Source organism: Oculina patagonica, chromosome 6 (assembly GCF_052425735.1).
Source record: "Oculina patagonica isolate OP01 chromosome 6, crgOcupat, whole genome shotgun sequence".
NCBI lineage: Eukaryota > Metazoa > Cnidaria > Anthozoa > Scleractinia > Oculinidae > Oculina > Oculina patagonica.
Window position 1 is genome coordinate 23,395,841 of NC_135763.1, and position 23,654 is coordinate 23,419,494.

Here is a 23,654-nt window from a genome sequence, read left to right on the forward strand (position 1 = left end):
AAGAAAGAAAGTTCGATCAGGTAATGGGCTCTTGATTTAAAATAGTTGTTAATGAAAACAGAAAAATGTCAAAGAAGCAAGGCCTCAGTGGTAAAGTTTCCTACCTTGTTTTAGTCAAGGTATTTTTGCCTGATGTATCCCCCCTGGGGAAAGCAAGTGTCCGTCGATTAGTCCCAGACTCCTTTCGGCACTCCACGCGACGCCTTGTAAAATGATGTCGAAGACAGTATCTCATACCTTGTACTGTTTCCTGCTCATTTTATGGAGTAAAAACACATCTTGTGCTGATAGTGATGAGTTCAGTGCGGATGTTAAACTATCGGGTGGTAAATTTCGAATGGGCAGCTCGTCAGCTGACACGAAACGTGGAGAACTACCCGTCAAGACTGTCGGGGTCAAACCGTTCGTAATCGATAAATATCCCGTCACAAATGAAAATTTTCGCAAGTTTGTTCGCGCCAAGAAATTCAAGACGGAAGCAGAGAGGTTCGGATGGAGTTTTGTCTTCCGTGATTTCGTGCCAGAGGAAGTCAGATCGAAGATCACACAATCCGTGCCGGTAAGTTCAGTGTTGTTTTGATAATCTTGATCTTTGAATGACACGTCAATTTATAATTTCATCAGGGGGGATTCCCTTTATCCTCTCTTTCAAAGCTGCGAATGTTTCCAATACATTTCCTTTAATTAATGTTAGTTCTGAGACTCCCTTGTATGAAACATGTGCACGTCACCTGGCATGTAGCTACAGTAGTTCGTGATTTTGTTTATTCATGTCACCTGTATGGAAAAATTAATAAACGTTATTTGAACTCTTGACTTTTTGGGGGCTCCATCTAGGCCCTCACCTCCCATTCTCTTCTTTTTGCACATGCTTGACTTGTGACCATCCTCAGAGACCCAGGGGCAGTACTAGGGGGAGGGGTGGGGGCCAGTCTCCGAGGATGACTTGTGACTTGTGTGACAAACAATGGAAATGCAATGGTATTGACACTACTTAAAAAAAGTTGTTTACTTAAAAGTTGTAGCCTTTTCACCAGGTCATGGGATTGTTATAACTGGAGGGGAAAGGAAAAGGGAATGAAGGGGTAGTGGGTATCATGGCTTGTAGGTGGGTTGGGGGTAAGGGGCTGCTCATTTACCCTGGTCTTGGTACAAATATTTGAAATCACTAGCACATTTTATTTCTTTCATAATAATTATTTTCTTTTCTTCAAATTATTTATTTCAGGGTGCCCCATGGTGGCTGCCAGTGCAACAGGCTTACTGGAGACAAGTAAGTTCAAAAGATGTACAGTGTTCAAACAGCTGCAATTTTTACAGGGTGCATGTGTCAACAGCTCTAAGAATGGTGAACTTTTGCAGGGATTCTAATGCACCTATCAATGTTAAGCTGCTGGGGGGGAGGCCGGGCATAGGCCGGGCATTTGAACTTAGCTGAGACTTTCTGATCAAATGCCCAACCCCAGGGCATGTGTGGATGTTCAAAAGAGTCACTTAACTTCAATAAAATGCTATAAGAAAGTCCATTAAAACGGTCAAAAGTCCCCACCATGGGCAAACAATTGCTGTCAAATCCCCCGCCTAATCCCGGCCTCCCCCCCCAGCGGCTTAACATTGATAGGTGCATAACCATGAAGTGGGAAACTAGTGACAATTAAATTTTTCCATCAAATGGTAAAACTGCCAGGAACGCTAATTAGATAATGTGTACGTTTGAAAGGGCTCAGAATTTTTGGGATGGCCTTCATATATCACTACATGGCATGCTCAAATAGCATCAATCAGGGAGAGGACAAATCAAATGGGTTTGAACTTCTACTTTCTGCTCCTTTTACTCGCGGTTCTTGTCCTCACCTTACTGGCTTCTGACTCGTATTTTTTGCAATGTTGTGAAATATTTGCCCCCAGATGTCTTCCATCATTTCATCTTCTGCATCCTGTACAAATCCCCCTATTTTCCAGGGATTATCCCCCTGTCCCTCCCCATTCATTAGAGTTTTCCTTTCAATCATAATTTTTATTTTTGTCTGCTATACCCAGCCAGGAGGCCCTGGTACTTCCATAAAAGAGAAGATGTCCTATCCTGCTGTACATATTAGTTATAATGATGCTAAGGCATACTGTGAATGGATGGGCAAGAGACTGCCGACTGAAGCTGAGTGGGAATTTGCTGCTAGAGGAGGACTCAAAGGTGCATTAGTTTTATGAATCATAATGAATTTCTTCTTTATTTCATTGTAAGTTGGAAAAGTCATTAAATCCATGTTATTGCCTCTCCTTTATTTTTTTTTAATTTAAACTGATTAAAAACTAATGGAGTACGTTTTCAGTTGCCACATCTGGTACAGGGTTCGTACACGCCTTGAAAGTCCTTGATTTTTTTATTGAACGCCAAAAGGTTTCAAGGCAATGAGAAAAAAACCGCCAAAATAAGCAATTTTTTTAGTTCTTCAGCAAGCACATCAACCATTGATTTGGAGTAAATTTCATAAAAAAAGTCCTTGAAATTTACAAGAAGGGTCCTGGAAAGTCCTTGAAAAGTCCTTGAATTTTTGGCCTGAAAAAGTGTACGAAGTGGATATTAATACCATTAATATAAATCTAGACAGTAAGAGACGGCTCAGTAGTTTCACTGGTCGGACCATGCAGTTCTATTGAGCAATAGTTGTATAGATGGCATGAAAATCACAAGACATTAGACTAGCCAATAAAATAGATCCACGAGCATGATTACACAATGTTATGTCGACATACTTGTACTTTACAAAGCTCTTGTGACTAGTGTATTGTACATTTCTAACTATCGTAGCAGCAGTGCCGTAGAGCTCGGCCTTCAGCAGTTTCCAGTTTCGCTTTTACTTCGATATTTTCCCACCCACCCACTTCCAGGGCAGTTATGATTTTGTGTATGTAACTTTGTAGTGATTTCAATCTGTATGGGCCTTTAGTTATCTTATTTAACAGTGATTGTAATATAGTTAAGTGAAGTTATGTATAATTATAATAAACTGCCTGATCCCAAAAGTGGCTCAAGAGTCTGTTTCTGTGTTTAGCCCTGGTTCTAGTGTTTTAATTGGTTGGCATGTTGAGAAATCACTTATTCCCTTCCCTGTGTCCATCAGTAATTAACATTTTAAATGGGAATCACGTTTACTATTATTTATTCCTTTACACAGAGAAAGAATATCCATGGGGAGCCAACTTTCAAAAGGAACGTATGAACATCTGGCAGGTAATTATAGATTTGTGTATTTTCTGATAATTTAAATGGCTTGGGTTAGGCTTCGCTGGTTGTAACGAGTCATTTACATTTGAGTTATAGTACTTCTAGTTCTCTTTCCTAGATTTAAGTGGCTACTGTAAGCACAAACTTGGTTTAGTATTATTGATAAAATATTAAAGGTTATTTTTTTTGGGGGGGGGGGGTTGCTTGGCAAGATACACGCCTTTTAGCATCCCACACTCTTTTAAAACATCCGGATTTTGTTTGTTCAGGATTATGTGGCCATCTTCTATATTTTCTCACATGAAGATGGCTGCACGTGGGCAACGTAATTATTTTGCTCAATTTTATCACCTATATATTTTATATTACTGGTGATGGTGTCTTGCACATACGTATAACAATAATAATTATTATTCTTTTAATTATAATAACATAATAAATCCAAATTGCCAAGCAAACAAATTAAATCTCTTACATTGAACATTGCATTATACAGTATCATTTGTGCTCTCCCCTACAGGGTGAATTTCCTGATAAGAACACTCAGGAGGATGGTTATGCTGGAGTTGCCCCTGTAGATGCCTTTCCTGCTCAGAATAAATTTGGTAAGAGAAAGATTAGGATAAAGTCAGCACTGATGCTACAAGTGCATTGCTTCTTCAGCTCACTGACGATCCAGAACCAATTGTTTAATTCATTTTGCACTCAAGGTTGACACTGAAAATTCCAAAAATCCAATCTTGAATTTAAAATCCTCACAACAGTCAAAAAAAAAAAAAAAAAGCGGAGTAAGCCTGGACCCAGCTTGAAATTCCTATCCTGTTGTTAGATCCACTTTTAGGGAAGCACTTGATTAGACACCAATTTCATGCAGACTTTGTATTTAACTAACATAAAGTGCTGCTTGCACAAGACCACCCCCCTCCCCCATTTTGATGATGACAAAAATGGCTGACATTTTTTCCCATTTTTCTCGATAGGAATGTATGATATGTTGGGTAATGCATGGGAGTGGGTGTCTGATGAATTTAAAGACAAAGGAAAAGAGACAAAATATGTTTTACGAGGTGGATCGTACATTGACACAGCTGATGGTAAACACAACCATAAAGTCACTGTTACCACAAGGTATGGCACTGGCCTTTTGGAAATAAGTAAATGTAAATAACATCATTTTGCAAAGAAATCCAACTGCATAGAATTTTCACCACTGAAATGATCATACCAATAATAATTTGTGAATGCTATTTTTCACCCCTTTTTTTTCTTTCAGGATGGGTAATACAGCTGATGCAGGCTCAGATAATATCATGTTTCGTTGTGCTAGAAGTGTTACTAAGGATGAACTTTGACAGCAGCCAGCTTTAGAAGTAAATAATTTCAATTGACATTCTCTGCATTAAACAAGAAACATTGACTTTCTTCTATGATCATAAATTATCTGGGATACCCTATGACAGGGCTCAGTTGTGGTCTAGAACATGTCCAGAACTGGTCCATTACAATTTGTAGAACTAACTGTAGGATAAGTACAGAAGATTTAGGATAACAGACTATGAGAGCAAGGGTTTTTGTAACAATAATTGTTACAAAAACCCTTGCATTCTTTTTGAACAATCTTGCATGCGTGGAGATACAGCCAATCTCATTGCTACTACAAAAAGGCAAGATCAGCCATTTTTAAGGAGAAGAGAACATTAACAAAATCATCTTTTATGCTCCTAGATTTTTATAATAATGAAAAAATGTGTACAAAAAAGTTATGGCTCAATCACAATATTATTAATAAATTAAATTTTAATTTTAGTGATAGGGATCATTGTTTGTTTATGACAAGTAGTGTCAGTGCAAATAAATCTCAACAACCTTTTCAAAAAGATTTACTCAGCTATCTTAACAAACTATGTCAGATATTGTTAAGTTACAAGTAGATGATTGATGGTTTGACAATAAAAATCCTTTTCCAAATGATCTATATTATTTCACTGTACTGATAAGCTTGCAAAATTAGCCTTAAAAAGAACATGATATTCTTGTTTTTCACCTTAGTACACTGACAGACTGTTACAAATGTTTTTTTTTTACTTTATTTGAAAAAGTGCATGTTTGTGATTACCAATCAGACTTATGAACATATACATATTTACATTTTTTGCAACAATCTCTTAAAGTATTAGCTGGGTAAGTGGTAACATGACTAACAAATCACAAATGATGGATAACAATATAATTATAGTTAACAAACAAAGTTTTTACAAATTAAAAAAACAGCTACCAAATGCTCAAAAGAAATTAAAAATATATTTGAAAATGTGATCAGGAAATGCCAGATACTTTAGGTACAATACAGTTGAGCTGTTTTACAAAACACATAATTATATACAACAAAATAATTATTTGTTTATTAGTCATCTTCATCTGTATGTATGACTTCTTGGGTCCCAGTCTAGAAAAAAAGGTGTGGCCATTAGAGAACTGATCAAGGTATTTGAAGCACAGCATCTGTGAGTTATTGCTTCAATATCTCAAATTTAAAAAAATTATGCTTGGTACTAGGTACACTTAAAGGTACTTGACACTTATTAATCAGATATGAGAACTTTAATTTACTCTAACTTCCTGTAGAAGTGTCACACAGGAATTCCCTTAATCAATCATATTTAAAGGAATCCACTTACTGCCATTGCTTCCTCTTGTCTTCTTTGTTCATAAATCTATGAATAAAAAAAAAAGAAAATTTTAGGTGAAATTGAAGAGTATGTTTTGCACAGCATACATTTTTTTATTACATTTTTGGATAAAATCAAGCCCATAAAACGTTTCATCAACATAAGGCTGCATGTTTTGTTTGGAGATGTTACTCACCTCTTCAGCCTCCTGTCTCTCGTCATCAGTGTACTCATCTTTGTCCAGTCTCTCTAGTCGCCGCAGGCTTATTAACACTTCTATGCGATAATCATCCTCATCTGATACAGGACATTCTGCAGTAGAATGGTTAAATAAATTCTGAGTGCAGTCTTTGCTGATGGTTACCAGAAGTACATCAGATTTAAGATATGGAGATTGAACTATTTCAATCCTGGCTACTTTTGTCCCTATATTGACTGTGTTCTAATTTGCAATCAGCCTGTTGACTTAAGCTTGCTTCCTTTTCTTCGCCACCTGGGAGTGGAAGTAGAGTGTTTGGCTCCATGCTGGCTAAATTTCAGAAAACCTGGTGACTTAAAGTCGCCTGCTTGTGGACTAAAGCCATATCTAGGAGAAAAGTGTTTACTGCTAGGTGTTTCACATGCAGCGATAAAACAATTGCATAGGCAGAATATTGTTTTCTTACCCATTAAAAGCAAGGCTCTTAGCAGAGGCAAACATTTGAGTTTTGCAATTTCCTTCATGTCTGTGACATTGTTTCCTCTGTGGATTTACAAACAGTAATATTATAACAACTGTCATGTATTGTATGTGATTATCCTCTTTGTAGAGTCTGTGTGGTAGGGGGATCATACATTTGTAATGAGCAGAGAGAAGAGGAAGGGGATGGCGAACTCCTCTTAAAAGGCATTTTATAAAAGAGCCTGACCAAGTAACTTCAAATTTATACTTTTCTTTGTTTTAAAGTATGATAAAGAATATAAAACAGGAAAGTCAAAAGCAAACTTTTCATACAGTCAATATAGTTGTTACAAAAATGTGCTAAATAAATTTAACTTTTAAACCTCTCTTGTAACTTACCTCAAATTGAGATACTGAAGGTTTTTCATATTTTCTGAGAAGCCATCCAGCTTCTCGATCTGGTTGTCACGGAGATGTAATTTTGACAGATGCTCCAATCTGTCCAGGCCTTCAAGAGTTCTTATGGTGTTGGCAGCCTTATAAGAAAGATAAAATGATCATAATTGTAATTTTACCTCAACGTGCTAAGGGTGCGTTTCTTTGGGAAAATCCAAAATTGGATCATTGATCTCAGATCACACGGATACTTTGCTCCCAAAGGAAACGAAGAATCCGAAAACGGATTTTTTGCCATGACAACCCCGTAAACACATTTTGCACAGAACATAAAATAGCAACACAAATTTATTTTTCGTCGAATGTATCCTAGCTAAAATAATTTAAGCATACAAAATCTTTTACAAAAAACACACGTCGAAGTCGATCTTCTTTAGCGTTAAGCACAATGTGGCGAGAAAGCATCTGAAAGCGAAGAATGATTGCAAAATGATCAGTGCAAATTTAACTCGTGACAATTTCAAAAGGATACAACTTCCGTAGGCACACAGTGGCTGTTGTAGAAAACCTGTATCCCGTTTAAATTGATACTACATACCTATCTGAAGCTACCGTTTCCTTTTATCGTGAAATATTTTTGTATTTTGATCGAAATAACCGCCTAAAACTTTCCGTATGGCAGTGTTTACAAAGAGTGACCTGTATTTTCACAGCAAAGACCGCTGGGCCAAGGTACTTTTTTCGAATCCTTTCTCAAAGAAACGCACGGATCATGAATCCTAAAAATCCGGATTCAGATATGATCTGATGTATCCACTCGAAGTGTGGATTCTTCAGATCATTGATCCAAGATTAATCCTGACCATTTTTGGTTATAGGTTATAAAGAAACACAAAATCCGTTTTTGGATCAAGAATCCGGATTTTGGATTTTTCCCAAAGAAATGCACCCTAAGTCACAATAATAAATGGTTAAGATCTAGAGCGTATCTGATTAAAGGATGTACCAGTATTAAAAATATTTTGGTATAAAACAATTTCCTAAATGCTTACTTATTGGATCTGTAAGTAGCTACACCAAGTGGCAAAATATACATTTTTTCTGAACTTTTATATAATTATCTGAATTACATGTTCATGTTGTGGTTTAAATTTATCCTTGTCTCATGTTTATTATCATAATCAGAAACAAAAGGGAATAGAAATCAAACTGGTTTATAAAATGTTAAAGGATAAATAATTTAAACCACAAAATATGTTCATGTTCATTACAGCAGACACAAATGTAGTTCACATGTTGACTACGTAACATTATTTTTGTAACGTAACAATTAATTCATCTAAAGAAAAATCCAATTTCTTGAACATTTGTTTTCTTGAACTCTTGATTTCACAACACAATTTTCTTTTCTCTTGGTACGGTTTTATGGCTGCAGGTTCGAGAAATCAAATTGTATCTTACCATGTATAGCTCTTTCAAGTTAGGAAGGTTAGACAGTCCCACAGTGGTCATCAGTTTGTTACCACGCAGCTCCAGCACTCTCAGTCTGCCCAGCTTGATTGGATCAAAGCCACTAACCTCCACTATCTCATTAACTAGTTCAAGATTGAAAGAATGAACATTTCTGTATAAGCTGCCTGCATGATGCACAGAAATCAAGCCACATAAACTTACAACAAAACAACTGCAATGAGAGAAGAAAAACCAGCTGTGATTGGAGGGACTATCACTAATATTATTGGTGTCGGAAGTGGGGAGAGGGGAAAGGGAAGGGAGTATGTGATATGAAATGGATGGGAAGCTTGTCAGAAAATTTGAATTAAACCCCAAAAGGAGACCAATCTGGGTGTGACACAAGCTTTTATTGACCCCTAAAAAATACCATTTTTATAACTGGTTCGTCTAGATTTCCAAGATGGTATGATGATGTTTTTCATTCTTCTCAAGCAGCTCTAAAAATATTGGTGTTGTGTACTAAAAAAAACTTCATCAACGAGACCAAATTTTATTATTTACACCCCAGACAGTGTAGGATATTTAATAGATGAACTGACAGTCAGTTGACCAATGTCAATACTTACATGACAGGTTCAACTGCTCCAACAAAGGATGGTTTATGCCTTCTGTATCCATTATTTTGTTGTTGGCGAAACTTGCAATTTGTAGATATGGTAACTACAAGTAGACAAAATACACAAAACCAACAAGATTATAAACCTGATCTAATAAATCAAAGACCGCAACCTACAATTAAGTTAGATCCCATTGGGTAAATTAAAAAGTTATTGTACTTACCTCATCAAGCTTGGCTGAATACAAGAGATTCCTATCAGCTTTCAGTGTCAGGAGATGGGTTAAGGAGTTGAGAGGTGAAATGTCCTTCAACTGATTACCACTTAGATCCTAAAAAAGAAGAGCACTAGTTAATCAATCAATCAATCAATCAATCAATCAATCAATCAATCATTATACAGCAACAACCATTTGATGCAAAACCTTTTAAAATAGTTTTCCTCACCACATATCTCAAGTGAATGAAGCAGTTGAGTATACTTATATCTGTTAACTCCCTGTAAAAGAATAAAATGATGCATTATTCAGGGGTGTGCTGTGGGGACTCTGAACCCCTTACTTCCCTAGACCATGCCAGACCATGTTCAGCTGAATTTGCAGCCCTATACTAGACTAGACACCAAAAATCCCTACCCTATCCCGGTCTTGCTGTGTTTAGACCTGAATCACTATGTTTCACTACTGGTGTTTTAAATGGAATCATCATCTGTCAACAACGTTGCTGCGATGATTTTATTTACGTTTAGGTTTATTTAGCTTACTATTAGCCTACATTTAGTGGTAGATAAGAGAATGACACTTACTTTTCATGTATATCAAGCCTAACATATGCATGTGCCAGTCCATCTCCAGTTTTACACAGCAAAGAAAGACTGTCAGCTAACATTTCCTCCGTGAGAGGATTCTCTGGAGGTTTCTAAAACCACAAGAAATGTTACTAAAAAGCGCGCCAAAACATGTAGAGCAGAGTCTGAATTTCAAAAATATTGTTTTGCATACATGGCATTTGGGTTGCATTATTTGTTGACATTCTACTAAGAGATGATCAGATTCACATTAGAAACGAAAGTGAATATTTTAAAGTATCTAACCTCTTCTTCTTCGGTTCCTTCCTCTTCATTTTCGTCATCTAACACGGGTTCATCAACTCCTTCTTCGTCTTCAAAGTCCGACATTTTGCTTTTCTTGCTTGGCCGAATCGACGTTACTTAGCAACAAATAGTAACCTCGCCTTGAAAACTTTCGCGTAGAATCTGGGTTCCACACAAACAAAAATGGCGGACCAGACAAACTTGAATTGCTGACTTGGAAAATTCGCAGTAGTTTCGCAAGCTGTTTGCGTTATGGCTGCGCTAAATTTGGAAAGAAAATCGTCTAAAAAGAAGGGAGATGGCGAAAATACACCTAAAGGTGATTGGGGTGACTGGGTAAGTTTTCACTATTTTAATTCAGTTGTTTCCCCCAACATATTGACTAACATTGGAAAGAAAACCTTATATACAGTCAACTCTCGCCTTGCGGACACCCCGCTATAACGGACGCTCGATATTACGGACAAAATTCAGATTCCCGGCGAAAGTTATAGAGGTTTGACTGGAAATGACTCCCGCTATTACGGATTCTCGCTGTTACGGAATTACGGACACTTTCGTTACCAAAAGAACAATTTTATTGTTTTGACTCTCGATAAAGCGGACACCATGGCCATGAACTTCTCACATAACATTATTGCAGAAAATTGCAGTGTGTTAAATACTATTTGTCGAAACACACTTCAGAAGTCTTCTGCAATACAGTCTGTTGCCCAGTTTCCGGCCGGTACCAGTTTCCGGCCAAAAAATACATTCGTCGGTTATTTACGTAGTTATCTTTTATTTTCGTCCACCGAAGCTTTCCTACAGAAAAAGGAACATTTCCGCTACAAATTGATGGTTCTGGCAGGCTTTTTGGTCAAGAAACGGACGAGCAAGGTCGAGCTTTGTTTACGCGATTAAACGTTAGGCGACTAATTTTTGCGCTTTTCACTGCACATCAAAGCTACCGTGCATAAACAAAGAGCTCGTTTCGTAGGAAACTTTTCGAGAAGCTTCGTAATTTTTTGACAGAATTTAGATTAAAGATGAAAGTGATTAGGGATTCTGTCATCACAAGCCAGAATTCAGCTGTTTCTGAATTTCAGAAGTCAGAGTTTTAACAAAGATTTGGACTCGCTGTGCCAGTTTCCGGCCACCAAGTAGCACATTGTTCAAAAGCATTTTTATTAAGTGAAATAACTGAATTTTAGTATCTCCTGCTCGAGAAATTTATGAAATGAAATCTAGCAAAGAGTACAAAAGCGGCTAAAGCAAGCATAGCGAGATAAACTACAACATTTATATGTATACACTGCCTGTGCATCCTAATAAGCGAAAGAAAAGATAACGAGTCATTGACGAGGAAATATTCCATAAAAAAGGCAGGCGAGAAAGCAAATTCGAATAAACTGATATTGAAACTTACTTTTCGTTTGCCAAGGGACTTACAAGTCGGTTTAAGTCGAGCGGTTGTAGGGAAAAATGTGTTTTAGTTTGACGGCCGGAAACTGGACCACCTGGCCGGAAACTGGGCAACTTGCTAGTTCTGCAAAAAATGGCATAATTTCTTTAATACTTGTCGTGCACAGCCAATTTTTGTACATTTTTAAGGTAAGTAAATGAACTGTCTTTGAACAAAAAATCAGTAACTTTCCGTGCATAAATGAGAAGTTATAGCGATTACAAACTAAAGTGGCCGGAAACTGGGCAAGAGACTGTAATTATTGTTGCATCAATTGCTTCAGTAGCTGTATTTTTCACTTCAGCTTGCGCCCTTTTCTTTCAGACGACTCCTTTGGAGAGATCAAACCCTCAAACCCTCGACCATTGTCATCCTCCATACCTAACGACTACTGAGTCTTTTCACGACTGTTGATAAGCTCGTCATAGCCCATACTATTTAACCTATGTTAACGCCATTTTTTTCCTCACACCCCGCTATTACAGACTCTCGCTATTACGGACACTAAACGAAGTCCCGAGCGTGTCCGCTATAACGAGAGTTGACTGTAAAAGTGGTTCTTATACTTCGTGCAAATTGTACTATTCAAGATTTTACATGCCCCCAGGAAAGAGGGGTCATTCAGGGTTCAAAATAAAATTTTGTTTTTAGCCTGAATTTGTCGGCTCTTTTTGTCAAGGCTCATTTTTCCCAGCTGTTAGAGTCTTAGAGAGAGCTATGCATTTTCAAGGGACACAATCCATCTGCATACATGATGTACCCAGATGCATTCTGGGGCGATTTCAAACACAGTCGGCCATTTGTAAGTTTTCCGAAGTGATAATATTTTACGGCAAAGCAAAAGAATGGATTAGAGCAATGTGACTTCCTTTCTTATTTTGAATGTTTGAAAAGCAAATAAGATCTTCAATATAATTTTCTGGAGGGACACAATACCTGAGAAGGTGGGGCGGCCCGTTATTCATCTTAACACAGAAATAAAGTCGCCACATTGGAGACTAAATCGTAAAACTAGAAGTTTTCGTCGACAAAGATGAAATTTTGGTCGCATTAGCGACCAGTGAGTCACCCTTTCTAGCCCTGTACGTAGCTGCTTTATTTTCTGATATGGAATGTTTACTTCAACATTACCGCAACTTTGATTTCAGTTGGCCGATCAAGGCATGATATTTTCTATTTCTTCGGTGAAAAGTAGTCGGCAAGTGTCGTCAGAGTGCCGGCTACCGCCGACAGCCGGCTGCTATTTTGAACCCTGGTCATTGTCATCTATATCAGTGCTCTGGCCCTGGCACTCAGGGCTTTAGCGATTCTTTTCCACTCACTCACTGCAGCCACTTGATGGACCACTTAAAGGGTCTACTCCCAACTCTTCAAGACACCGAGATGCAAACCTAAAAAAATCGAAATCCAGGAGACCGAAAATTTTGCGCCCTGATATCTCTTCCCAACTCCTAATTAGCAACTATGAAATGAGAGCTCTGTCAATTCACCCACAAAAATGAGCCGTCTTTTTTTAAATTTCCACCAGCATCAGGCAAGAGAAGCTCAAAAATGAGGCCTTCCAAGGGGTTTTGGCGACAGGCAACATTGCTCCAAAATTGCTAAAATTGTAGCGACAATCTTGTTCAACAGTACTGACAGCTGACAGAAAGTAGCACTGAAAGAGTGTATTTTCGCGACAGCGACAAAGCTTTCCTCACCAAATAGGCAACAGGTGAGTTGGAAACGAGCGACAAAGCGACATCAGAAACCCCCTTGGAAGGTCTCAAAAATAGTATCTTCAGCACTTTTTCCATGTCTGAAAGACCTAGTGGCCCATATGGGAGACTTGGAGATTTGGTCTGTATCCGGGAGACTCCTGGATAATTCAGGAGAGTTGGCATAGATGTAGTAGCCTCAGTCAGGAACACTCGGCTTAGGCCTGGTTCACACTAGCGTCATAACGACATAACGGCAAGGTCACGCAAATGCAAAAATCACCTGACGTTGATGTTTTATGTATGTGTGAACAACATAACATAACAACATAGTTGGAACATACATGTAATGACATATATAAGGATAACGACATAAGGAAAGAACTGAACTTTTCTTTATATGTCGTTATGTCCATGTCGTTATGTTGTTATATGTCACTAGTGTGAACCAGGCCTTAGAACGGAAAGGGGGTCATCGCTACAAAAGCCAAGGTGAGAGGGAAGAATGGATCCCCCTAGGGTTCCAAGTTTTGAGGAAAGATGGAATGGCCACAAGAACTTCCAGGCTAAAAATGTAGAGTAGATTACACCAGGGATCCCAGACATAGGGGGGGGGGGGGAGCACCCCTAAGAAATCCATGATAAGAGAATACATGTAGAAGAGGTCACTAGGGTTTCCAGGTTTTCTTATGTGTGCATGGACTAGAGTGGATGTAGATACAGTGGAACCCCGATATAACGATCCTCGATATAATGATATTCCCGGTATAACGATGAATATGTCCCGGCAGAAGTTACAGTAAAATGTATGGGACACAACCCCGATATAAGGATCTTCGATATAACGATATTCCCGATATAACAATGAGAATTTAGCGAACCGAACGCAAATTCTTCCCCGGTATAACGATATTATCAGTGCACAGTCACAATTTAATCAAAATATTGCATTTAATCCAATAACATTAAACAGTAATTGAGTAATCTCTAACGTTTCTGACAACAGCTTTGTACGATGATATACAAAAATGATACTGTATTCTAGGCCTCTTCATCCAGTTAAAAATTATATATTAGGTTTACCCCGATATAACGATATTTTCGGGAGTTTCGATACAACGATTCCTTGAAATAACGATATAATTTTACTGTTCCTTTGGCATATCGTTATATCGGGGTTCCACTGTACAATGGACAATAATATTGCATGAATTAGCCTCAGATATTTTTATCCTTTAAAAAAATTGTTAGGGTGGGTATATGCAAGCAAAGGTGCAGAAGTTAGATGTTCAGTTTAAAGAGGACATTCCAAAAGGACCACAGGATGTGTAAGTTGCACTGTACTCATTATGAATTGTGTTCATCATTTGAAATTATTTTTTCCAAGTATATATATTGTAAAGGAATGTTTTGTGACTGTCCTACAGGGCTGTCATTAAGTTTTTAAGCAGCCGTTTGTTTCGGTGATAAAAGTTGTGTAATACAATTGTTGAACCTCTGTGTGGCTTGTCCTTTGTTCGACGGAAGCATTTTGCACTCTACACATGTGTAACCTACTACCAATCGACATCTTCACCCGTAACATCGAGTGAACTCAGCCGCAACATGTGTTACAGGTTACAGCCATTAATGACAGCCCTGGACCTATATTTATTTATTAATTATGATAATCGATATGGCAATTTTTTTTTAGTGATGTTCCCAAAATCTTTGAGAAAGTTGTAATTCACATCAATGGATACACAGGTGAGTCACGTTTTTGTGATTCTATTGAAATAAACTGATCACTGTTCCTGAGAGAAATTTTTATTGCCAACTGTCATCGGTAAAGGGGAGGGTGGAATTCTAATTACCCACCATCAAAGCCTGATGCCAATTAGACTTAAGTAATCTATTTCTTTCAAACTTATATAAGCCATTTTTTTTGTCTGTGGCAACTTTTATTGTTTCTCATGCAAAGTGCAAAGTGAAGATGAAGTACTTGTGAGTGCACCTTGATCACTGCTCATGGGGGCATGCATTATAAGTGTTTATTTGAATAATGTTTTGGTACATGCCTACTAATAATTTTTGTATCCTGGTATGAAAAAAAAAAATCAAAATTCAGAGTATCATGTCCAAAAAGAAACCCAAAGATTTTTGAAATTTGAATGTCCACCTAAAAAGACTACCCTTCCCGTCCCGTATATATTAACCCCTCCCAAAAATAAGCCCACCTGACAGGGACATTGTATAAATGTCCAGGGATATTTTTTTTATTTTTTACGGTAATTTATTGATGTTATAAAGTGAATTGCATGTCAATTGCTCTTGTTTTTTTTTTTTCAGTGCCACCAGCTGATGAGCTACGTCGCTTGGTGTATTTACATGGTGGGCGCTATCAACAGTACTACACCAAGCGTACAGTAACACACATCATTGCAACCAATCTACCAAATAGCAAAATCCAAGAACTCAGGTACATATATTAACAAGCAGGTTAATTTATTTTACTTTGTGATTGCTAAAACTTGTAATTGGATGTAAATATAGACTGTCACTAACTGTGCAGTAATTTTTTCAGTAATTTTACAGACTCACTTATACTGGTATATTTATCTTGCTAATTATACAATGACAAGGAGAAGTGAAAGAAGCCTATTGTAGTCCTCCCAACTCTCTGCCCCCCTTCCTCCTCCCCCCCCCACCCCCCCCCCAAAAAAAAAAAGAAAAAAAAACTTATTTGGGACAAAATGAACCGAAATAAAATTGTTAGTTTATTTTTATCCAAAATTTATTTGGTAGCAAAGAATTCTTAGTTTGCAGTTTCCTGAAGTATCCCATTACAAGTTTTGATTGTTTTGTAGGGATGAACTTGTGGTACATCCATCTTGGATTTTAGACAGCATAAAAGCTACCAGATTGCTTCCTGTAAACGAGTACCTCCTTTACCAAGGACGCAAAGCAGCACAGAAAGTTTTAAATTTTACTTCCAAACTATCCTCGACATGCACAACCAGCAAACCATCCGCTGGGGGAGTACCCTCAGTATCAACATCAACCTTGCAATCCCCTCAGGGTGGGCCTAAGAAGGATATGTCATCTACCTCCATACCATCCCCCACAGGAGGACTTTCAGTGTCAGCATCGGTTTCTACACCTGGTCAAAAACAGTTCGATGATGTCAACGATGCCAGAATTGTAAGGAATATTACTGAGAATGATTCGGTTTGTGAAGATGAAGAAATGTTAACAGAGAATCCCACTTCAGTTAATGAATCTAGTAAGGATAGAGAGTTGCTTGGTAACGATGAACAAGGCGAGTGTAATGCTACTTTACGGGCGACAAGTACCTTAGAAGTAACAACTTTAGCAAAAGGAACTGATAATATGCTGTTTAAAAAGCCCAATACAAGCACCTTACCCAGAGCTGGTGATGCAAACTTTGTATCGGAATTCTATAACAATTCCAGGCTCCATTATTTATCTACTTGGGGCGCTGAATTCAAGAAGTACACAAGCGATATTATCAAGTCTTGTGCAGCTAAAGGGTGGAAGGGTAGAGGAACTGGCCGGGTGGGGCCACATGGTCGTGTTATTATGCACATAGACATGGATTCGTTCTTTGTTTCTGTGACATTGCGGGATCAGCCGCAACTTCGGGGCAAGCCTATTGCTGTGTGTCATGCTGGGAAGAGTAGTTCATCAGCTGACCAAGGTGAGAGGATTTAAACATACGACAAAGTGATTTCGCCCTGTATTTTTTAGGCAGTTATAGAAACTCATGTTTCTGGTAATAAAATAACAAACTCCTTTATAACAAACTCCCCAAAATGACGAACGATAATCTTCAACGCAGTCAAAGTTACTAACAGTAAATGTAATGTAATGGAACCCTGGTATAACAAAGCCCTCTTGTAATGAACACGTTTTCCAAGCCCTGGTTATCACTGTCTTAAATCAAAGTAAATACAAATAACCCAGTAAACTAACCAGGTACATTGTAACCAATGCCATGTGCGGAAAAGGTATAAATTAAGCCAACGTTTCGTTCTGGCACGGAGCCTAAATTTCAACTGTCTTTTAGCGACTAGAGAGGACGGCTGAAATATTTGACTATTTTGCACTAACAAAAACCCCCCAGCACTTTTTTATTGTTAAAGCACGGCGAACGCTGCAAAGAATCTCTTAAATCATGATGCAGGCAATATGTTTTAAGTTTAGTTTTGCTGCTGTTACGTGTGTGTGTTTAGAACTTTGATAAGTTTACTACACTGCAGCATTCTTGTTTGTCCCTGTAATTAACTTGTGCTAGTTTAAAAAAATACGCCCTTTCAACAAAATTGTGTTCGTAGACTGTACTCAGTAAAAATAATGGAAAACTGAACGCTGGTCAAATGGTTGCAGAATGTTCTGTAAGCTAACACATAGTAACTATGGCTAACATAAAGATTATCTCAATCACGTACCAAAAGCGTTTCTTTTAATACAGAAGTTCAAGACTATAGTTCTATGTTTTAAGTCAAAAGCTACGACAAATTCATCTTTTTTTGCTAATGCAGCTTCCACCAGTAACCAGCAAACTTCTCCGAACAAACCATCATCGTTCTTCAACTCCATGTCGGAGATCGCCTCCTGCAGTTACGAAGCGAGGGCCGCTGGTGTTCGTAACGGCATGTTCCTGGGCGCGGCTCGAAAACTCTGTCCCGACATCCATTGCGTTCCTTACCAGTTTGAACAGTATCGACAAGTGTCGCAAAGGCTTTATGATATTTTGGTGACGTATAGTCATGAGATCGAGGCTGTGAGCTGTGACGAGGCTTACATTGACGTGTCTGAGACACTTGAAGGTATCTACATGATATGTTATGCTTGTCTGTATATTTAGATAAGTTCCAGGTACAACGTTAATAGCAACATAAACAATGAAGACAAATGCCAAAGAGAAGGCAAACGAACAAATCAAGATGTTTTCAGAACTATCAAGAGTATTTGTAAACTATTGCATTTGAAGCATCCACCAACATCAGACTATAAAGATATAAAATCCCTGATTCCGTTAGTCTAATGTCAAGAAGTCACCGCAAACTAAATTCCTGGCGACACGATTACAAGTTAACAAACTCTGGCATGAAGCTCTTATGAGTATCACCGCGACCCTTGGTTAGCCCTTCACAGCCGGGTTTCTGAAATATTAAGCGATCTGTAAACGATCGCCGAACTTCTGTAATCGAAAACAGTGTCTGCGTTTACAGACGCAAACTCTACATTTGCCATTAGGAGACGTAGATACTTTATTACTCAGTGAGGAAGCCAAGTTACTGGGGAATACTCAACAATAGGCACTAACTGTCTTCTTGTCTTTTATTATCAGAGGGTGAAACACCGACAGAGCTTGCAGAGAAGATTCGAGCGGAGATCAAGGAAGCCACTCGCTGTACAGCGTCTGTTGGTATCTCGTCTAATATCCTCCTGGCTAGGATGTGTACTAGAGTGGCTAAACCTGATGGCTGTTATTACTTATCACCTGCTGATGATACCAACCAGTTCATGGGTGCGCTGCTTTGTAGAAATGTCTTACAATACAACTCAGACATAAGCGAATAACGTACGCGCGTTTGAAACTAGTTTTATACTCACCAAAAACGCGCGTTTGCAAAAGAGCGCGCCTCATAGGGGGATAACGTCGTGGATATGCATCGACGCGCAATTTTAAGATTTGTGCAGGCGTCAATTTAAACTGGCTTTACGGGCGTAAAGAAAGTCGCGTTAGTGGAAATCCCAGTTTATAAAGACTCATTTCTGCTCTTGCTGTTCCTTGATATTAATGTTCTTTATTGCTTAGTCCATCCTTTGCGTGAAATAAAAACCATCATAGCTGAAGCGAAAGCCATTTGTTATAAAAGTCGGTCAAAACCTGGCCAATCTCTCTTCTCGCTCACTGTTTTCCAGGCTCTCAGAAGGTTAAAGACCTGCCAGGAGTTGGTTGGAGCCTGGGACATAAGCTTCAGACCCTTGGAGTAGAAACGTGTACAGACTTACAGAAGTTCAGCTCTCAAGCGTTACAGCGGGAGTTTGGACCTAAGACCGGTCTTCAGTTATATCAGTATTGTCGCGGTATTGACGACAGACCTCTTAAAACTGAACGAGAAAGGAAATCTGTGTCAGCGGAGATCAATTATGGAATCCGTTTTACGAAGGTGAGGTTGATCAGTCGAGAGAGGGTTTTTTTAAAGGTTCATGCAATTTTCTGAAGGTGTATAGAAGTTAATTTAAGTTAGTTAAACTTTAGTTTAAGTTGGTTAAAAGTTATTTTTTTTGCTAGCTTTAAATTTGTTTTGAGCTGTGCTGTTTTCCAAAGTCTCTCCATGCTCTCTAACAGTTTCACTTTAGCGATTAGAAACGCGTTCTAATACAGTAAACTGTTTGTTTGCTGTTCTGTTCCAGGAAAGTGAAGTGGAATTATTCATCAATGAACTGGCTGAGGAAGTACAAAAACGACTTCAGGCACTCGACATGAAGGGCAGGTGCATTACTCTAAAGGTAAAAAAAAATTCTTTTTAATACTCAAAAATGAAACCCACACATGTAAGGATGACTTGACGTTCTTTTTCCTTCTGTCTGTCAAAGTTTAAATACATTGGTGAACAAAAGAGTGCACGATAAATTGCGATAGAGGCAGTAGATGAACTGGCAACATATAAAGACATTCTTTGGTTGGCGGTGGAACCAAGAAGACTGCGTAACATGAGTCAAAATAATGCCTATGTAGGCCGCTACAGGTGGACCTATGTTGTTAGATCTTGTGAAAAGTTTATTGTTTTTCGTTTCTATTAGCATAAAAAATCTACATTTTTTCTCTTGATTCAGATGAAAGCACGCAAAGCTGGAGCACCAATGCCGAAAAAGTTCATGGGTCACGGAATCTGCGATAACATTGCTCGCTCGTGCACTTTACCAACTGTCACGGACGAGGCACAAGTTATTGCTAAACAGTGTCACGCACTCCTCAAGCAACTGAGTGTCACGCCTGAGGATATGCGAGGCATGGGAATTCAAGTCAGCAAGTTGACCGACAAGAACGCTAGTGCTTCCACCAAGAACTCAAGATCACTGTTTGATTTCATGAAACCGCAAACAAATGGCAATGAATCTGTCACTGAACCCACGGATTTGGAAAAAGAAGTTGGAAACACAGAAGAAAATCGTGAACGCTCAGTTGCTGAGAGTCCCAAACAAGAAGAAAACAAGCTTCCACCCTTACCAAGATTCTCGCCCCAGACTGCTCAGCAGACTGGGCAATCTAAGTCCGAAAAGAGACTAGGTGACCTGGGGGAGAGCCTTTACTTGCCCTCGCCGTCTCAGATCGATCCCGCAGTTTTCGAGGCATTACCTGAAGATATTCGAAGGAGCATCGAAAAATCATATGCCGCCAGAAATCAGAGGATTTCACTCAACAGAACAGGAAAACAAGAGGTTAGCCTGGACACTTTGGTGTTGTCTTATACAGAGATTTTTCTCGCAATGTCTTAGAAGCAAGAAACGGTTGTATTCGGAGCCTATGAGAATCGAATATCCCCCAAAGTTGTGGCGGAAAAGGTTTGTAAGCAACATGATGTATACTCGAGGCGGAAGACAACTCGGAAACTGTCTAAACTAATTGAAAATATGTTCTTGAATAATTTAGTAGAAAAGTTAACGTTAAAAACATAGCTGAATGGGTCACCCTGTTTAAATAAAGTTTTACTTTACCCAGTACTAGTATAATGTTAGGAAAAACAATTTTTGCTTTCCAGGAAGAAGCCGAAACTCCACGACCACCCCAGAGAAAACATACCAAGTACAAGCAGGGCAAAACAGCTTCAAAATCCGGCTCTCGAACATTGTTTGAAGAGAATTCTTTACCGGAAGCAGCGCCTTCGAGAACTTCAGAGCTTTTACCATCTCCATCACAAATAGACCCAGAATTCCTAGCGGCGCTTCCTGATGACGTCAGACAGGAAATTGAGCAGGCTTACAAGCAAAAGGACCCCCACGTGACGCGTGCTCAAGTCCAGCCTCTACCACCTGTTGATAGTGTCTCGAATGCTGCAGCTGAGAGAAGAACAGAAAGGAATACAACTACGTTTCAAGTAGCTGATGATCAGAAGAAAAAAAGTCCCCAGGTCATCGCTCCGCCAAAACAGGTACATTTTGGGACTTCTTTACGTCATCAGCGCTGGGCAGTTGTCCCAAAACGTCTGTGGAGTTTATACTCGTCATAATTGCCCATCAGAGAATTTACATTATTTCTATCAACTACAGTTTTTCAGCCTAAGTTCCGATACTTATAATCCAACGTTTGACCTTGCCACAAACGTTAATCGCCCCTGCGTTTTTCTCTAATATTTGTAGGGATGAAAAATTTTACCCTTAAACCAAAAGAATTTTTTCAACATCTGTGTATCAGCGCTAATATATATATACCAGTAGTTCTAACCGCAACACTGGGAAGATCGTGTTTTTTGGTTAGGATGTTGCTAAGTAATATGAAGTATCTGATGACTGTTTTCTGATTAGACAATAAGAATCGGGAACACTTCGGTACTTTAACGAAGATTTGCCCCTCCCCTCCCCCGGCTGATTGTATACCACTATTTATTTTGCGACCCAGCCTTTCTCGCCAGTATTATTATTTCTTAATTTAGTGCTTGGTTAATTCCCGTTCATGTTTCCTTATTTCAGGCTCGTCTGGGAGAGGCTGTTACCCTTTCTGAAGTTAAGAAAGTTGTCACCGAGTGGACTGATGCTTATGAAGGTTGATGAAATCTTCATTATTTTTCGAAGCACAATTTATGCATTTCTCGCATGAAAATTTGACTTCGCAAGAGAGCAGTTTTGCACCTGAACATGTTTTTGCATCCTATTCATCCGTATCATTTCTGTGTTATTTTCGTTTTGTCATATAACTGAGGCAAGATAAGTATTCGCGGTTCTTTATTTCAATTACTTTGTACGTTTATAACACGATAATTTTTGTTGCAGTTCCACTGGAGGAAGATGTAGAAGTGTTCAGTGACTACTTGTTACAGCTTATTGCAACAAAAAACTTGGAGCAGCTATGGATGGTGTTGAAGTTTCTCGACAGGTAATACGGGTATTACTTGTTTCTAGTGCATGTATTTGACAAAGAGCGGTTTTCAATTGAGTGTGGTAAAACCAAAACCAAGCTAATCTCTCCGGTCGATCACAAATGACGCAGACAATCCAGTGAACCAGTCAAAGCTCGAAGCAAATGCAGCCAGCACGAAGCGCGGGAAAACGCGTGTGAGCGAGTGACGATTGGCTTTGGGTTTGCTTCCCATTGGCTGAGCCGAAAGTGGCGCGAGTTTTTTTTTCTCAAACCTCGTTGAGTGAAAACCGCTCTATTAATGCTGTCGTATACAGATAGTGGAACGGATCCATTATCACTGAAATGATGCTTTTTGTAAAGGAACAAAGAGGACCCGATGCAACAACAGGTCGTAGCTTTGTTAAATTTGCCAACAGATCTTGTACCCTCACTACCGCGAAAATAGTTTGTCCCTATCACAGTTATTTTCTGCGTGAAATTTTAATGACCTGTGAAAAGAAAATGCACTGTTAAAGATTGCTTGAGTGATTAAGACACATGCGGGACATATTGGCCCAGTTCGATAGGCATTCGCTTTGTGACGAGAAGGGAATTTCGAGAAACGCATAGGCGGCGGAGCATGCAGGGGGACAGGGAAGGCCCCCCCCGCCCCGAAACAAACATTTGCTCCCCTCCCCTTACATTTCAGTGCCGAAAGCGGGGGGGGAACTTTCAACAAAACTCATTTCCTCAAAACGCTACTAGGAGAGGTCCGCAATCTGTTAAGATTGCATTTGACATTACCAGTGGTATGGGCGACTTTAGAGCGTACATTTTCTGCCCTCCGACATCCAGTGAACAACCCCAAAAGCATCATTAAGCAGGATAATTAGTACGGACACACAGGACACTGTTGAAGACATTTTGGGAAATTTGTGTAGGGTGATACGCCCCCTCCCCGGGGGGGGAGGTATGCGCTTGGCTTGTACCCGATGGCCCCCCACGTTTCAAAACGCGCAGCCGCCTCTGAACGTGGGAAGTAGCTAAAAGTCTTAGAAACTAAGAGGTAGCAAACATTTTTGCTTATTGTGCTCTTAAAATGAGTTTTGTTTGTTGTTCTTTAGGAGAATTGACGGACGTGAAGATTGGAAGTGTGTTTGTTGTGCAGTTTTGGCTCAAGTGCAACAAGAAATCAGCCAGAAATATTGCAGCAAACTCTCTGTAAAATCGCTAAAATTCTCCAACTTATGAACTGCTTCTGTAAATGTTGTCATATAATAAAATTGAAAACTGTTGTTTGAATTTTACACATTGTTAATGGTAAAAT

The 23,654-nt window shown here is 38.9% G+C and overlaps 3 protein-coding genes across 4 annotated transcripts; 2 read left to right on the top strand and 1 right to left on the bottom strand.

The window, feature by feature from the left end:
• The first annotated feature begins 178 nt into the window (after window positions 1-178).
• Window positions 179-5,196, top strand: LOC144657162 (inactive C-alpha-formylglycine-generating enzyme 2-like). Its single transcript, XM_078517472.1, has 7 exons — window positions 179-559; window positions 1,229-1,273; window positions 2,041-2,191; window positions 3,177-3,232; window positions 3,747-3,831; window positions 4,207-4,354; window positions 4,500-5,196. Exons 1-7 carry the CDS (start codon window positions 212-214, stop codon window positions 4,576-4,578), a joined length of 912 nt encoding a protein of 303 aa, XP_078373598.1. The 5' UTR covers window positions 179-211; the 3' UTR covers window positions 4,579-5,196.
• Window positions 5,178-10,314, bottom strand: LOC144657154 (leucine-rich repeat-containing protein 23-like). Its single transcript, XM_078517462.1, has 11 exons — window positions 10,117-10,314; window positions 9,829-9,941; window positions 9,471-9,522; window positions 9,248-9,355; window positions 9,034-9,127; window positions 8,414-8,547; window positions 6,956-7,092; window positions 6,561-6,637; window positions 6,092-6,207; window positions 5,905-5,940; window positions 5,178-5,672 (listed from the first exon to the last, which is right to left on the bottom strand). The coding sequence occupies exons 1-11, from the start codon at window positions 10,198-10,200 to the stop codon at window positions 5,631-5,633; spliced, it is 993 nt and encodes a 330-aa protein (XP_078373588.1). The 5' UTR covers window positions 10,201-10,314; the 3' UTR covers window positions 5,178-5,630.
• On the top strand, window positions 10,241-23,653 carry LOC144657121 (DNA repair protein REV1-like). Of its 2 annotated transcripts, XM_078517424.1 has the most exons (15): window positions 10,400-10,452; window positions 13,193-13,274; window positions 14,509-14,585; window positions 14,951-15,003; window positions 15,586-15,715; window positions 16,104-16,954; window positions 17,799-18,086; window positions 18,611-18,790; window positions 19,189-19,436; window positions 19,684-19,779; window positions 20,107-20,712; window positions 21,033-21,422; window positions 21,961-22,033; window positions 22,261-22,363; window positions 23,452-23,653. In XM_078517424.1, exons 3-15 carry the CDS (start codon window positions 14,518-14,520, stop codon window positions 23,576-23,578), a joined length of 3,213 nt encoding a protein of 1,070 aa, XP_078373550.1. In that variant the 5' UTR covers window positions 10,400-10,452; window positions 13,193-13,274; window positions 14,509-14,517; the 3' UTR covers window positions 23,579-23,653. The 2 variants fall into 2 exon arrangements, with proteins under 2 accessions (XP_078373548.1, XP_078373550.1); XM_078517422.1 differs by lacking the exon at window positions 13,193-13,274 and having other exon boundaries at window positions 10,241-10,452.
• The last annotated feature ends 1 nt before the right edge of the window (window position 23,654 follows it).